At 42.6% G+C, this 15,702-nt stretch overlaps 1 protein-coding gene across 4 annotated transcripts in view; it reads left to right on the top strand.

Annotated features, from left to right (window-relative positions):
• dhrsx (dehydrogenase/reductase (SDR family) X-linked) overlaps positions 1 to 15,363 on the top strand; it is a 48,698-nt gene extending 33,335 nt beyond the window's left edge. For all 4 annotated transcript variants that reach the window (XM_048235636.1, XM_048235639.1, XM_048235638.1 and 1 more), the window contains 4 exons: positions 4,608 to 4,709; positions 7,519 to 7,726; positions 11,914 to 12,121; positions 14,673 to 15,363. In XM_048235636.1, coding sequence (XP_048091593.1) covers positions 4,608 to 4,709; positions 7,519 to 7,726; positions 11,914 to 12,121; positions 14,673 to 14,846 — 692 coding nt within the window. In that variant the 3' untranslated portion in view covers positions 14,847 to 15,363. The remainder of the gene's footprint in view (positions 1 to 4,607; positions 4,710 to 7,518; positions 7,727 to 11,913; positions 12,122 to 14,672) is intronic.
• The last annotated feature ends 339 nt before the right edge of the window (positions 15,364 to 15,702 follow it).

Consider the following 15,702-nt stretch of genomic DNA (forward strand, 5'->3'; position numbering starts at 1 on the left):
GATGTAGGCTACTATTATTGTTACAGTTTTTAATCAATGCAACTAACATTATGTGTAAAGCGGCCTTAATATAAACCGTAGCCTATGCAATTTATTATCCCGTCTGTTATGACATGTACAACAATGTTTTTCACAATTTGCGACGGAAGGTTTTGACTGAGCGTGTTAGCATAAAAAAAATAATATCACTGTCATCATCGCGAACTGTTGAGTAAGGGGGTCAGTCTGTTTGTGACGCACAGACAGCCTTGTAGCCTATTTTGCTTAGGCCTCACTTTTAACGACAGTAGGTTGTGAGTGTATGTTGACAAAAAATAACCATACAATTAAAATAGTCAACTTAAAACTTTGCTATAAAATATTATTCATTTATAGCACAAAACCATAACCAGTAGGCCTACCAGAACCTCGCATATTAGCGTCATGATTTGTGTGCGTCTATTTGGCAAGGCCACTAGCTGTCATGGATGCGTTGTTGCTAAAGGAAGGCAGGTGTCAAAAGTTAAAAAAATAAATGGAGATGGGCAGCTGTTGGAAACGGGGGAGAACTAACAAGCCATGGTGTAAAGAAATTAAAGCGCCAGGGGTTTGCTTTTGCAAATTTTATGGATGCAATAGGAAAACGTTTTAGCACGCCACCAATCAGAAGACCGCCATAAGGTTAACGTTCGTGCACTTCAGGACATCTTCCCTACCTGGTGCAACTAGCCACCACGACAGAGGTAGGCTACGTTTATCTATGGCTGACCGTTTTTACGTTAGAAAGTAGGCTACGCATGTTCTTTCATAGCGTAACACGACCTGTCCCTCACCATATCGCAACCCTTTTGTCAACCTTATACAATCTGTTGCTGAAGACAAAAGCACCATCTCCAGATTGTCGTTATCAAATGCGCAGACCTCCTGCATGAGCACACACAGTATTGCTGCTCATTGGAAAACTGAGTTGTCTGTAAAACTCAAAATTAACATGTTTTCATTAAATGCGGATGAGGCAACAAATGGAAATATGAACAATATCTAGAATGTTCTGATTCGTTACTTTGATGAGGAAATGGGAAGTCTTACAAACTTGATTTTATAGATTTTACTTGGTGTAGAATTGCATATTAACAAGAAAAAAATCTCCCCTTTAAACACTTTTGGCCTGAAGTAATTAAATAAGAGTGTGTTAAAGCCTTTCTACAATATTGCTGCAGTAGAAAAGAACAGCAATGGCTAATCAGCAATGGTCAGGGATGGTACTAAAATATATTTTTGTTCATCAGGAAAACTCCAATCTCAATCAAGAACACTCTCAATTCACCTTATTCACATGGTGGCCATTGGCGGCTAAAACAAGGCTACAGGGTACACAAACCATAGGATTGTTATGTTCTATGCATTCACCTGTAGGTGGCATTAATTTTATAGTAAGTGTACCCTGTAGCCTCGTTTTGGTTTAAACAATGGCGCCCGTGGTGAATAAGGCTAATACTCCCTTTACTTTGCTGTTTGCATCTTTTTGTACATTAAAACCAATAGGTCGCGACATAGAAAAGGGTTGCTATCTCTATAGGTAGATATGTATGACTTATGGCCTGAAAAAAGTTCAGTCAAACGATTTTTTTTCACTTTAATCCCTGCTGACATCTGTTTTCTCCCCACTCCTCTTTCTCTCTCTCACTCTCTCTCTCTCTCTCTCTCTCTCTCTCTTCACACACACACACACACACACACACACACACACGCAGTGCTGTTTGAAAGTATGTGAACCCCTTGAACAGTTTGGTTTTTTATCATGATTTTCATCGTTTTTTTTTTTTTTTTTTTTTTAAATATGAACTGTCAGATTTGTATTTTTATGAAATGAATGGATTTGTTTAGAGGGAACTGAGTAGCCAAAAATAATAAAACATGGAATTAATGTATGTACAAAAGCAAGTATCACAGTATTTTTCTAAATTCTTACGGTTTCAAGGTATATGACGGTATTTTTTTTTCCATGCACAATCAGATGTTCAGCATTTTCTACAGGTTGAGAGAGGAATTGCTGCAGTACATTGAGTAAGGATGGTCCATTTTACTGTCATGATGTAGAATAACTCCACACTAGTGGTAATGCAGTTTTGCATGGCCCCAGAAAATGATGCTGTTTACAAAGAGCCACTCATGATTCTAATGAAGAATCTAATCAGAATGCAAAGACAATTGCAGTCAAAATACAGAACTGTACTGTGCAAATTTCACAAACATCTTGTAGCCTATAAAACCAATACAAAAAGTTGTGCAACTTTATAATTTTTTGAAAATTATACAATTTAAAATGAAACCTCTCTGCTAATATGTTTACTCTGTCAAATAGGCCTATCAGAAACATGCCTTATTGTTATCGTGTGGTTTACATGACGTTAGTGGTAGGCTAACGTTAACTTCATGTGAATGTGGATGTCATGTTATGGGTTCACATATTTTTGTGAGCTAAACCACTTATGTTGAGATATATAATGAAAATATATAACTTTCTTTTGTTTCTGTCTATTATTTAGTAGGCCAGCTTTACAAATTGGGGTTTGGATGTGTATTAAATAAGGCTATTTTAATGTTTTTGTAAAAAGCAACAACTGACCATGTCTGAGGGTTCACAAACTTTCAAGCAGCACTGTGTGTGTGTGTATGTATGTATTATATATTATATATATATATATATATACACACACACACACACACACACAGCATGTTCCATATGCTGGAGGGTCTGCCATCATAAGTTTCCCCTCCAAGGGGTGTGTGTGTGTGAGTGTTTGTCTGTAGACTGTTTGCCTTGTATATCTTAGGGTTATTTCTGGTTCATGGCACAAAGCAGGAGTGGTGTGTGTGTGTGTGTGTGTGTGTGCAGCAGTACAGTCTATGAATAAGTTAACAGAACATTTGGTGAAGGACAGTCCGGTAGTAGATACTGTAGTAGCAGCTCCGCATCAGAGATGTTCTACACACACACACACAACTGCTCTGCTGCAGCAACACAAAGCCACAACAGAGGACGGGGGATGTAGAGAGAGAGAGAAGAGGAGAAGTAGAGAAGTCTGGATGGATCTGAAATGATGAAAGGGTCTTTTTAAGAGAGACACACACACACACACACGCACGCACACACACACGCACGCGCACACAGATGGATTCTCATGTTGTATCCATCGTTAAAAGCTGCTGTAATTGCCCCACTCCCCCGTTGGTAATTATTGTAATCTTTGGTGCTGCCATAATTTTTCAATTATACGTCTAAACCATATTCACTGTAAGTGTGTGTGTGTGTGTCTAAGATAAGAAGATGGAGATTTAGCATAATATGCTAAGGACAAACAGCCCTCTGAATGTGGCCATGCACACACACGCAAACACACACATGCAAAACACACACACACACACACACACCATCTTTGTATTGCTTTTGTGTTCTGTCAGGTTGTCAGGTTTTGTTGAGGTTTGACTTTGTGAGCTGATCGACTCTCTCTCTCTCTCTGTGTGTGTGAAATCTTTATTTTTGTGTTTAGCTTATTCACTCCTGAAATAATTATGAAATAATAAAAAAAATGGTGCGTGCATATATGAGATTGGTTCTGAGTTCCACTTGGTGTAAGTTCTGAGTTCACAGCTCTGGTATAGTTCCCCTAATTTGGGCAGCATTAAGTTGTGCTTGTCAAGTTAGGAATGCAATTAATTGTCGGCTTTGATGTGTCTAAAGATACACACACATGCCCCCTCACCCCCCACCCATGCCTACACACACAAACCACATACACCACACACACACTCTCTCTCACACTCACAGAGACAATGGGTCTGTTTATATGATTATGCCTCAGGTTAGACATGAGTGATGACACATTACACTCAGTCTTAAACACACACACACACACACACACACCAGCCTCTGGATGAAATACACACACACACACACAAACACACACAGACAGACACAGACATGTGTGTCTGTTGCATAAGGATAATTAGTGTTATTAGTTATTAGTGTTATATCATGTAAGGTTGTATGTGTATGTTGTATTTGTTGTTGTGTGTTTAACTGGGTAAATCCTGTGTGTGTGTGTGCATCTGTGTCTGTCTGTCTGTGTATGCATGTTTGTGTGCGTGTGTGTGTGCGTATGTGTGAGTGTGTGTGTGCGTGTATGTGTGTGCGTGTGTGTACGTGTGAGTGCGTGTATGTGTGTACATGTGTGTGTGTGTGTGTGTCTGTTTGAACTATAGTAGAAGTGAGCCCCACAATCAGTTCTCCCTCCCTTATGCAGGTACTGCAACAACTTATTGTATTTTACCTATTGGGCGGTCGTAGAGGCAGGATATTGTTACAGCTAGTTTCTAGCTGTAGTAGAAGTCGTGGGTCGTGGGTCTCACTTCTACAGTCCCTACACCTGGACCTCACTTAATGCATATGTTCGTGTGTGTGTGTGTGTGTGTGTGTGTGTGCGTGCGTGTGTGTGTGTGTGTGTGCATGTGTGTGTGTGTGTGTGTGTGTGTGTGTGTGTGTGTGCGTGCGTGCGTGCGTGCGTGCGTGCGTGTGCATGTGTGTGCGTGCGTGTGTGTCGCGTGTGTGTGTGTGTGTTCTCCAGTTGAATTCCTCTTCCTGGATCTGTCCTCTCTGCACTCCGTGCGTCAGTTTGCCCAGAGGTTCAAAGCCACTGGCCTCCCTCTCCACGTGCTGGTCAACAACGGTGAGTCTGCCACCACACACACACACACACACACACACACACACACACACACACACACACACACACACACACAGCCACACGCGCGCACATACACACTACAGACACACACACACACACACAAACACACTACAGCCACACACACACACACCTGCTTGCTCTCTGCTTTGCCTTGCTGCAGGACAGCAGTTCACACACTAGCTGCTTTATATAACCTCCGAAGTATATGCAGAGCTTTGTCAAACGGAGGTCAAACGGAGGTCCGACCCTTCGGGTAATTCAGATATAATGCTGACATGCTGACATTATACGGTCATATGTGTGAACGACACTTTTTCTCTTCTGGCAAGTACGGTAATTTATTTAGGTTTGTTAAAGAATTAAATCCAGGGTGTTTCACATCAATTTTGGAAAGTAGAGATCTGACTGAATTGACTTGCACTCGGTCAGAAAGTGTAGCTCCGTCTCGACAACACTGTCTTTGCACTGCTGGCATAGTCGTTCATTACTTGGGAGCCATGTTTTTTTGTGTCTCCTGGTTTCAATGGCTAATCGGTGCTCACTGAGTCAATATTTGGTTAGTGTTTTCCTTAAGTTTGTGTCTTTTATATTTGTAAGGTAGTCTGACAAACCCTCTCTGCCCTCCCTTTCTCTCTCTCTCTCTGCCCTCCCTTTCTCTCTATCTCTCTACCCTCCCTTTTTCTCCATTTCTCTCTCTCTCTCTCTCTTCCCTCTCTCTCTCTCTCTCTGCCCTCCCATTCTCTCTCTCTCTCTCTCTTCCCTCCCTTTCTCTCTCTCTCTCTCTCTTTGCCCCCCTTCCTTTCTCTCTGTAGCTGTTTTCATACATGACAATGTCCGTGCAATTACGCCCGGATCTCAAACGGAGTCGAGCGTTCAGACATGAACCTCACAACCGGACATTGCACGGGTGGGAGTTGTTCAGACCTGCAGTAAATACTCCAGGTGGTTTCAGTGAATGGAAGAGCCAGGGTTGACGCACAATATATTGTAGGGGTATGACGCACTTTCAATCAATAATGATGATTAATAATGCTAATATGGCAAGTCCAAATCGTTGAAATGGAAAGAATGGGAACAGAAAGTTGCTCTTTTAAGACCCTCTTTTCTTTTTAACGTAGGCTACACTTTTTCTAGCACGTCTTTTTCATCTAACTTAGCACTTTGTTCACGTGTAATTATATCAATGCCAATTTAGCTTGCTGCATTGCTAGTAGCATAGCAACTTGCTGGCTTCTTAAGAGACTAAATGTTCCTTTGTCTGTTTATTTCAGTTTCACTGCTAGTATTTTCCTCTTTCACGTTTCAGCCTTCACCTTATCCTGGCTGATGTGAAGAGAGTTTTGCATGTAGAAGAACGCTCTTAAACTCTCGAGAGTTTTGCATGTAGAAGAACGCTCTTAAACTCTCGAGAGTTTTGCATGCCTTTTAACTGAAGCACAGAGGGACAACAGTACAATGATTGTCCACGGGATCTTCCCGTATTCCCCAGTAAGATAGTCTATCATGAACAAGAATTAATGGATGAACTTGAATGAATGATTATGAAAAAGTCATAAACTTACTGGCATGTACAGTATTTGAGCCAAGGGAAACCCCATCAGTTTCGCACGAAACTTCATCACCCCACCCCCTCACTGAACTTACATCATGTGCTTTTACCTTTTGTGTTCAGACATACGCTCATCCGAGTGAACTCCAGACTTGGTACTAGGGCGCTGTGGGTGATTTCGATGTAATAATAATTCTGATAATTCGCCCGTTTGATTCCCAGAACATATCCATTGTCCTGTGCATGGAAAGGGACTTTTAAATCACAACTCAAAACTAATCTATTCACAGTTGCTTTCTCCTAAACTGATGTTGTTATGGTTGTTATGGTTATGGGATTTGGCAGACACTTTTGTCCAAAGCAACATACTTAACAAATGACAACAATACAATAGTTAAATTTAACAGTAAACAATTTAAAAATTTGGTAAGACTACATTAAGGAGAATAGCAATAATAAACAACAATGTCAATTCAATAGCCTATTGAAAATAAACAAACTCTTAATAATCTAAGTGCATGTTGAACATATATGCCTTTAGACCCCTGAAATACCCAATTTTAATTTCAATAGAGCTTTATTGGCATTACTCAATGAAGCAGTGTTGCCAAAGCAAACATATAACAAAACAACACAGATACAACATCTGTTTAAAAAATAAAGAATACAAATAAAAATAATTAAAAAGAAATTAAAAAGAGAGAATAAGTAAGTAAGTAAGTAAGCCTTTATTTGTCACATGATCACAAGTACCAGCGAAATTTGCCATCAGCCAAATCGTCCAGGTTCTGCCCTGCAAGCAAGATTTGATGCATGTCTGTGTACTCCCAGGATGTTTTTTGCAGAATTCGAGATGAAATATTTCAATTGGGCTTTTGTCTCATGCATCGTAATTTAATTGGTACGTTTATCTCTCTCTCTCCGTTTCTCTCTCTCTCCGTTTCTCTCTCTCGCTCTCTGTTTCTCTCACTCTCTGTCTCTCTCTCTGTTTCTTTCTCACTCTCTCTGTCTGTCCCTTTCTGTGTGTGTGTGTGTGTGTGTAAACCATTGACATCATTCTGTTAATTGCAGGCTCACTTGCAGCTGAAGTCCCAGATTTGAACACTTGTGATGTGCAACTCAAAACTGTTTTGCATTGACTGCATTGACTATTGACTATAAGCGATAAACAATGTTTGCGTGCGTGTGTGTGTATGTGTATGTTTGTTTGGCGTGTGTGTGTGTGTGTGTGTGTGTGTGTAGCTGGCGTGATGATGGTCCCTGAGCGCCGGACGGAGGACAGCTTCGAGCTGCAGTTTGGCCTGAACTTCCTGGGTCACTTCCTGCTCACGCACCTGCTGCTGGACACACTCAAGCGATCGGGTCGCCACGGCAACCACAGCCGCATCGTCAACATGTCCTCAGCAACACACTACGGGGCTCGCCTTAACCTGGAGGACCTGCAAAGCAGGTACACACACACACACACACAGTTACAGTGTGCTGTTTATTTTCTGTTTATTGAGCGTGCTGTGTGGTAGTGGCAGTCATTGTCCATGATTGCCAGCATCCTGCTCATGAGTAATGCGTTCCCTGCAATTGTTGTGAGTGACTCAGCTCAATGCCAACAACAGAGCCAGCTTTCCTTACCAGCCTGTCCAGTGTGGCGTCCCTCTTATTAATGCTGCCTCCCCAGCACACCACAGCATAAAAGAGGACACTGGCAATGACTGACTGGTAAAACATCCAATGGAGTTTACTGCAGACATTGAATGCCTCCTCAGGAAGTAAAGCCGACTCTGCTCTTTCTGATACAGCGCATCTGTGTTGGCTGACCAGTCAAGTTCATCCCCAGCTATCTATATGTGCTGACTACCTCCACATTGACCCCTTCAATGTAGACTGGCAGCATAGGTGGCTTACATCTCCTGAAATCCACCACCATCTCCTTGGTCTTTGTTGCGTTCAGCTGTTTGTTGCGTTCTACAGCCACGCACTTAGGTCTCAAAAAATTCTGACAAAATTACCAGGTGTACCTATGTTACCCAGGAGACACACTGTAAAATTTATTTTATGTAAGATCAATACTTTCCAAGATACAGCCAGTTATCACGGGGAGGTCAATGTCAATTTTGTTTGGCCTCTTTTTTTTGTCAAAGTTCACAAGCCCATAAGCATAAGAACTAAACCATGTAGGAGGCTCACATGTTGCATGCTGGTACATAAATAGAATAGTATGTAGCAAAATCATCACGTTTGGTCTGGATGATCCTGCATGGTCATAGCTGTCCCTCAAAGCTGATCAAAATTTTATTGGAGTTTTTGGCTGGGCTCTGTTTAGGCCTTTGAGAAGACATTATTTGTACTCAACATAGGCTCTTAATTTATTTTCCTTATTGAGATAAGTAGAAACACTTTCACAAAAAAGCAATCAAGCGAAAAAGAAATCCTTTCAGGGGTCTGAACAGCAGACCTCACAAGATATGGCCCTCAATCTGACAGACTGAATGGTGTTAAAGGCACTGGAGAAATCAAAGAACATTGTTTATTCTCCCAGCACTTTTCCCCTCGTCCAGATGAGATTGCACTCTGAGGAGCAAGTGAGTAGTGGACTGACACCTTTTCTTATCGGTGACTCTGAATGGGGGTAGTTTATTTTTTATCTCTGGGAAAAAGCGAGCTGCTTTGGGAGCAGTTGGACCCAAAAAAAGATTTGCTCGGCACATTATTGCATCACGACTTAACAAGCGGATTGAAATACAGCCCTCAGTTTTGGTCTGTTGTCTGTCTGCACTCTATGTAACGGGTAACAGGCATACACACTTAAAGACTCTTCTACCTTGGATTGTGTGTGTGTGTGTAAACCATTGACATCATTCTGTTAATTGCAGGCTCACTTGCAGCTGAAGTCCCAGATTTGAACACTTGTGATGTGCAACTCAAAACTGTTTTGCATTGACTGCATTGACTATTCGACTATAAACGATAAACAATGTTTGCGCGTGTGTGTGTGTATGTGTATGTTTGCGCGCGCGCGTGTGTGTGTGTGTGTGTGTGTGTGTAGCTGGCGTGATGATGGTCCCTGAGCGCCGGACGGAGGACAGCTTCGAGCTGCAGTTTGGCCTGAACTTCCTGGGTCACTTCCTGCTCACGCACCTGCTGCTGGACACACTCAAGCGATCGGGTCGCCACGGCAACCACAGCCGCATCGTCAACATGTCCTCAGCAACACACTACGGGGCTCGCCTTAACCTGGAGGACCTGCAAAGCAGGTACACACACACACACACACAGTTACAGTGTGCTGTTTATTTTCTGTTTATTGAGCGTGCTGTGTAGTGAGTGGCAGTCATTGTCCATGATTGCCAGCATCCTGCTCATGGTACGTTTCCCTGCAATTGTTGTGAGTGACTCCAGCTCAATGCCAACAACAGAGCCAGCTTTCCTTACCAGCCTGTCCAGTCGCCCAGCGTCCCTCTTATTAATGCTGCCTCCCCAGCACACCACAGCATAAAAGAGGACACTGGCAATGACTGACTGGTAAAACATCCAATGGAGTTTACTGCAGACATTGAATGCCTCCTCAGGAAGTAAAGCCGACTCTGCTCTTTCTGATACAGCGCATCTGTGTTGGCTGACCAGTCAAGTTCATCCCCAGCTATCTATATGTGCTGACTACCTCCACATTGACCCTTCAATGTAGACTGGCAGCATAGGTGGCTTACATCTCCTGAAATCCACCACCATCTCCTTGGTCTTTGTTTGTTCAGCTGTTTGTTGCGTTCTACAGCCAATGCACTTAGGTCTCAAAAATTCTGACAAAATTACCAGGTGTACCTATGTTACCCAGGAGACACACTGTAAAATTTATTTTATGTAAGATCAATACTTTCCAAGATACAGCCAGTTATACGGGGGGAGGGGGGTGTCAATTTTGTTTGGCCTCTTTTTTTTTGTCAAAGTTCACAAGCCCATAGCGCAAGAACTAAACCATGTAGGAGGCTCACATGTTGCATGCTGGTACATAAATAGGAATAGTATGTAGCAAAATCATCACGTTTGGTCTGGATGATCCTGCATGGTCATAGCTGTCCCTCAAAGCTGATCAAAATTTTATTGGAGTTTTTGGCTGGGCTCTGTTTAGGCCTTTGAGAAGACATTATTTGTACTCAACATAGGCTCTTAATTTATTTTCCTTATTGAGATAAGTAGAAACACTTTCACAAAAAGCAATCAACGAAAAAGAAATCCTTTCAGGGTCTGAACAGCAGACCTCACAAGATATGGCCCTCAATCTGACAGACTGAATGGTGTTAAAGGCACTGGAGAAATCAAAGAACATTGTTTATTCTCCCAGCACTTTTCCCCTCGTCCAGATGAGATTGCACTCTGAGGAGCAAGTGAGTAGTGGACTGACACCTTTTCTTATCGGTGACTCTGAATGGGGGTAGTTTATTTTTATCTCTGGGAAAAAGCGAGCTGCTTTGGGAGCAGTTGGACCCAAAAAAAGATTTATCGGCACATTATTGCATCACGACTTAACAACCGGATTGAAATACAGCCCTCAGTTTTGGTCTGTTGTCTGTCTGCACTCTATGTAACGGGTAACAGGCATACACACTTAAAGACTCTTCTACCTTGGATTGTGTGTGTGTGTGCGCACATCAGGAAATTGCATTGTCTCCTCAGTTGCAGTGGGTTTAGACACATAGGAGTGATTGAATGATCAACCTGATATGTGTGTGTGTGTCTGTATATGAGTGTGTGTGTGTGTGTCTGTATGTATGTGTGTGTGTGTGTGTGTGTGGATTAGAGAGTGTTGTTGTTGCTGTTGTCACACTGTGACATATCAGAGGAATGTTCTGCACAGTGGGAATGAGTTTTTAATAACCTCTATCTGCTGAAGGGTAGACTGTGCTCACTCACTCACACACACACAAACTAATGGCGTTTTCCATTTGACTCAGAAATCTCATACGCCCACCTGTACAACATGTACAAATGAGTTGCTAGCGCGAACACTGGGGTTTGTAGTCTTTTTGGGAAGAACATGGATGCCACCAGGGCAGCAGCTGTCTCGTTAGTGCTGTACATTTGTCTAGAACACAAGAACATGTCCCTCATTCTCCCTTGTTGGGTGTGTGAATGTGAATTAATAATAAAAACTTTTTTAGTAACTCAATTTCGCCTATTTCAATTTCAACAAGTGCTGTGCTGTCGCGTTTCTCTCAAGTCACGAGGGGCATTAGCAGGAGGCTAGTCATTGTTATTGTTTTGTGCTACATGTAGCCTCTAGCTAACCGGCTGGAAAACAAATCGTTACATTGTATTGCATGCACAGCAAGACCGTGCAATTCATCAATTGGTGACCGGATTGAAGCAGCAATGTAATCTAGTGTGTAAGAGCATTGCATCGACATTAAAATGACCAATACAGTACAAATGCAAAGAAAATACATGTCATCTCATCCCACCTCGGGGTACCCTCGAGTACTCTGAAGTAAAGGAAACGTGCATGCGTGAAATGCCGCAAGAAAGCTGGGTAATTTACACTTTCCAACTCAGGCGGCAGATTTACGAGACAAATAGAAAGGGCCATAACTACAGACAGAAATGACAGTCTGATACTGTTCTCTCTCTCTCTGTGTGTGTGTGTAGGTCTTGTTATAGTTCTCACGGGGCGTACTCCCAGAGTAAACTGGCCCTGGTCATGTTCACCTACTACCTGCATGAGCAGCTGACAGCAGGTGATTTCCCGGTCAGCACCAACGCTGTGGACCCTGGCATGGTGGACACGGCCCTCTACCAGAACCTCTGCAGCCCGGCACAGCTGCTCCAGAGACCTGTTGCCAGACTACTCTTCAGGGTATGCACACACACACACACACACACACCATACCAGCAAACAAGTCGCTTTTCGGCGAAATTTGCCTTTTTGAATCAAAATATATCATTCATGTGAATTGAAAAAGGTTTTGTTTTTTTCCGGGGGGGGGTAATTTCACATAGTCTGGAGTGAGACTTTTGTCGATTTCATGAGAGAGTGATAGAGAGAGTAAGGGACAAGACATAGAGAGAGAATTCCAGGCAACACGTGATTGGCCTCTCTTTGTGCTATTTTTGCTGACCTACCTATCAGTTGTTTCTGAGGGCGGGCTTTATCTCTCTCAATTTCTGTTACGCATAGCCTGCCTTTAGCAGCGATGAGGAAAGGAAAACTATATTGGCTAATAAACATATGCCCCATGCTACACTAAAATGTATCTCTGACTACAGACTCGAGATAAAACATCACATTGTTAGGCTACTTTTCTGCTGCCCTGGTGGGTTAAATGAAAGACTTGCTGAGGTGAGCTTAACAACTGTTACTCGCAAATTCACATTCTCACAGCTGGCCGTTTTGTGAAACAAAAACAATCTCCACTGAGTATGATTGTGAATTTACCTCAGCCTAATAGTTTAATCTGTTGTCCTGGAAAAGTTATTGCTTGGTCACGACTTATTATGACTGTTGCGCAGCGAAGCGGCGGTCATATAGGTTTAGTCAGATTTTTTTTCGCATGGCCGATTTTCCGTCAAGGATTCCCGAGACACTGAAAGACTGGGGTGCACAAAACTTGGTGGGCATGTAGTTTTCGTTTTGATCTGTAGCCCCCCTGCTGGACTGGACCCCCCCCAAAGGAGGGTAGGGCGGACACAGTTTTCTGTGAATATCTTGAGAACCGTAGGGTTTAGGAGGACCACCTTTTTTTGTATGTTGATCTTAAGGGGCCATGGCAACCCATTCCATAACCACTCATTTCATAGCGCCACCTAGTTAAAAACAAAAAAGTAAAAATTAGGTGTTGTAATCGCAGGTATCTGTGACCTAACATGGTCAAAACTGCACGAAATTAAAAGTGTAGGATCATTATGACACCCTCTGAATGCATGCCAAGTTTCGTGGACTTTCGTTCATGGGGGGCCATACAATAAATGAATTTATGTGTACATTTAGTGACCGTACCCCCAACAGAGTTTTCTGTGAATATCTTGAGAACTGTAGGGCCTAGGATGACCAATTTTTTGCGTATGTTTGCCTCCAGGGTCATGTTAACCCATTCCATATGCACACATGTTCATAAACAGATATTCAAACACACAAATACAGTAATCATACGTATGACACATACACACACAGTAGACATATACACATGCATGCACATGCACACACACAGGCACACCCACAAGCACATGCACGCACACACACAAACATAAAACGCATTATCGCATTATCGCATTACCGCACACATGCACACAATTCAAGAATTTCTCAGAATTATGAACAAGCAAGATGATGGTGGGGTTGTATAAAATGTATTTTACATGTGAAATCTATGAACTAATCATGTTTTGGTACTTATTGTCTAGCAGATACCAGTGAGAATTGAGTGTGCATAATGCAATTCAGTGAGACAGTTACTGTAGAATCATATATGCCTTTCACCTTTTGTTTTTAGCCAGCAGCCAGACCAGCAGATTCCCTGACTTTGCTGAATTACTGAAGCTAAGCAGGCTTAGTTAGTACTTGGATAAGAAACCACCTTGGAAGAGTAGGTTCCTGCTGGAAGTGGTGTTGGTGGCTGGCCAGTAGGTGGCACTCTTCCCTGTGGCCAAAAGCCACTAAATACATATCAATCCCAATGTCCTATTGCAGTGACAGGGATACTGTACTGCAGGAGATGTTTTCCTTTGCATGATTGTTAAATTGAGGTCCTGACTCACCATGGTTGTTAAAGATCCCATGGCACTTATCGCAAAGAGTAGGTGCTTCCCTGATTTGCTTTATTTATGTACACATACATAAAGACACACACACATGCACACACACACATAAAAACACACACACACAAAGACACGTAAACACACACACACACACACACACAAAAAAAACATACATATGTTTTTACATACACATACATGTTTTTTTCCTGGGTTGAGGTACTGTAGTACTCAATAATTTTTTTCAAGGTTGGCAGTTCTGAAAATGTCTTCTCCATCAAGTTATTCAATTAGGCTAAACAGGCCTTAACTCCAAACAGCTGGTAGGCCTAAGTACTGTTAGGCCTCTGTCATTTTATGCAGCCATAATTGTTCTTACTGCACGTTTATTATAATACAATATAATAATATTTAATATTCATTATTGAATGCTTTGCAGGTCTACCTATGGGCATGTAATGTAAATGTTGGCTTTTCCTGTTATTTTCTTCTCAGAGTACAGCAGAATGCTTCATTTATGTGTTAAAATCTAAAACAAAAATCTTCTGGGTGTGTGTATGGCCTCCTGCTTTTCCCTTTAATCCCCACAGACACCAGTAGAGGGTATATTCCGTGTGTGTGTGTGTGACCTGCTTTAACCTCTGTAATTCCCACAGACACCAGCAGAGGGAGCCTCCACCGCTCTCTTGGCTGCCGTGGCGACAGAGCTGGAGGGTGTGGGCGGCTGCTACCTGTACAACGGCCAGCGGGCAGCATCCTCCGAGACGTCCTACGACCAGGACCTGCAGGCCCAGCTGTGGAAGCAGAGCTGCAGCCTAGTGGGCTTGTAGGGGGCCAACACACACACACACACACACACTGCTTTCTATGACCTGGAGGTCATTGAACAGAACTTGCCCTCAACTGCCCTAATCATGCCTCTCACTACAGAACACAGACTCCTTTTGCAGAGAGTGCATACAGCACACACACACACACACACACACACACACACACACACACACACACTCCGCCTAACAGACTGAGTCATAGTGTTTCTCTGATCAATGACCATCTATGTCTGTGTCCGTGCGTGTGTGACTCTGGATGGATGAAGTAGTGTGTGTGTGTGTCTGAGTGTGTGTAGTAATGTGTTGTGTCATGTGCAATAAGATCAGTAAGATCACATACTTGAGGCTAAAAGCTCTTGATTGTGAAATATTATGGGTGTAATTGCTGTGAAATGTCACTGTGTACGTGTGTGTGTGTGTATTGTATGTGTGTGTGTGTGTGTGCGTATTATGTTCTATATAAATCATGCTATTGGTTGAACTGATCTGAAATAAATTTACTGATTTTGTCTCTAAACCTCTCTCTCTGTGCATGTGAGTGTGTACTGTATGTGTGAGAGTGCGTTCTAGAAGTATTTTGTCAGACTAAAATGTCCTCAAGTAGAAATGTCCATCTTGCTCTTCTTCTGTGTGTATACATTACAGTAGTTCTGTGGTCACCTGATGGTGGACTGAAGTGCCAATAGACTAGAGAATGTGATTGGGTCAATGTTGGCACTGTAGCCCTGTGTGCGCTGTGGTGTGTGTGTGTATATGTGCGTGCGCTGTGGTGTATGTGTGTATGTGTGCGTGCGCTGTGGTGTGTGTGTGTGTGTGTGTGTGTGCGTGCGCTGTGGTGTGTGTGTATGTGTGCGTG

This window comes from Alosa alosa, chromosome 23 (genome assembly GCF_017589495.1).
Source record: "Alosa alosa isolate M-15738 ecotype Scorff River chromosome 23, AALO_Geno_1.1, whole genome shotgun sequence".
Taxonomy (NCBI): Eukaryota; Metazoa; Chordata; class Actinopteri; order Clupeiformes; family Clupeidae; genus Alosa; species Alosa alosa.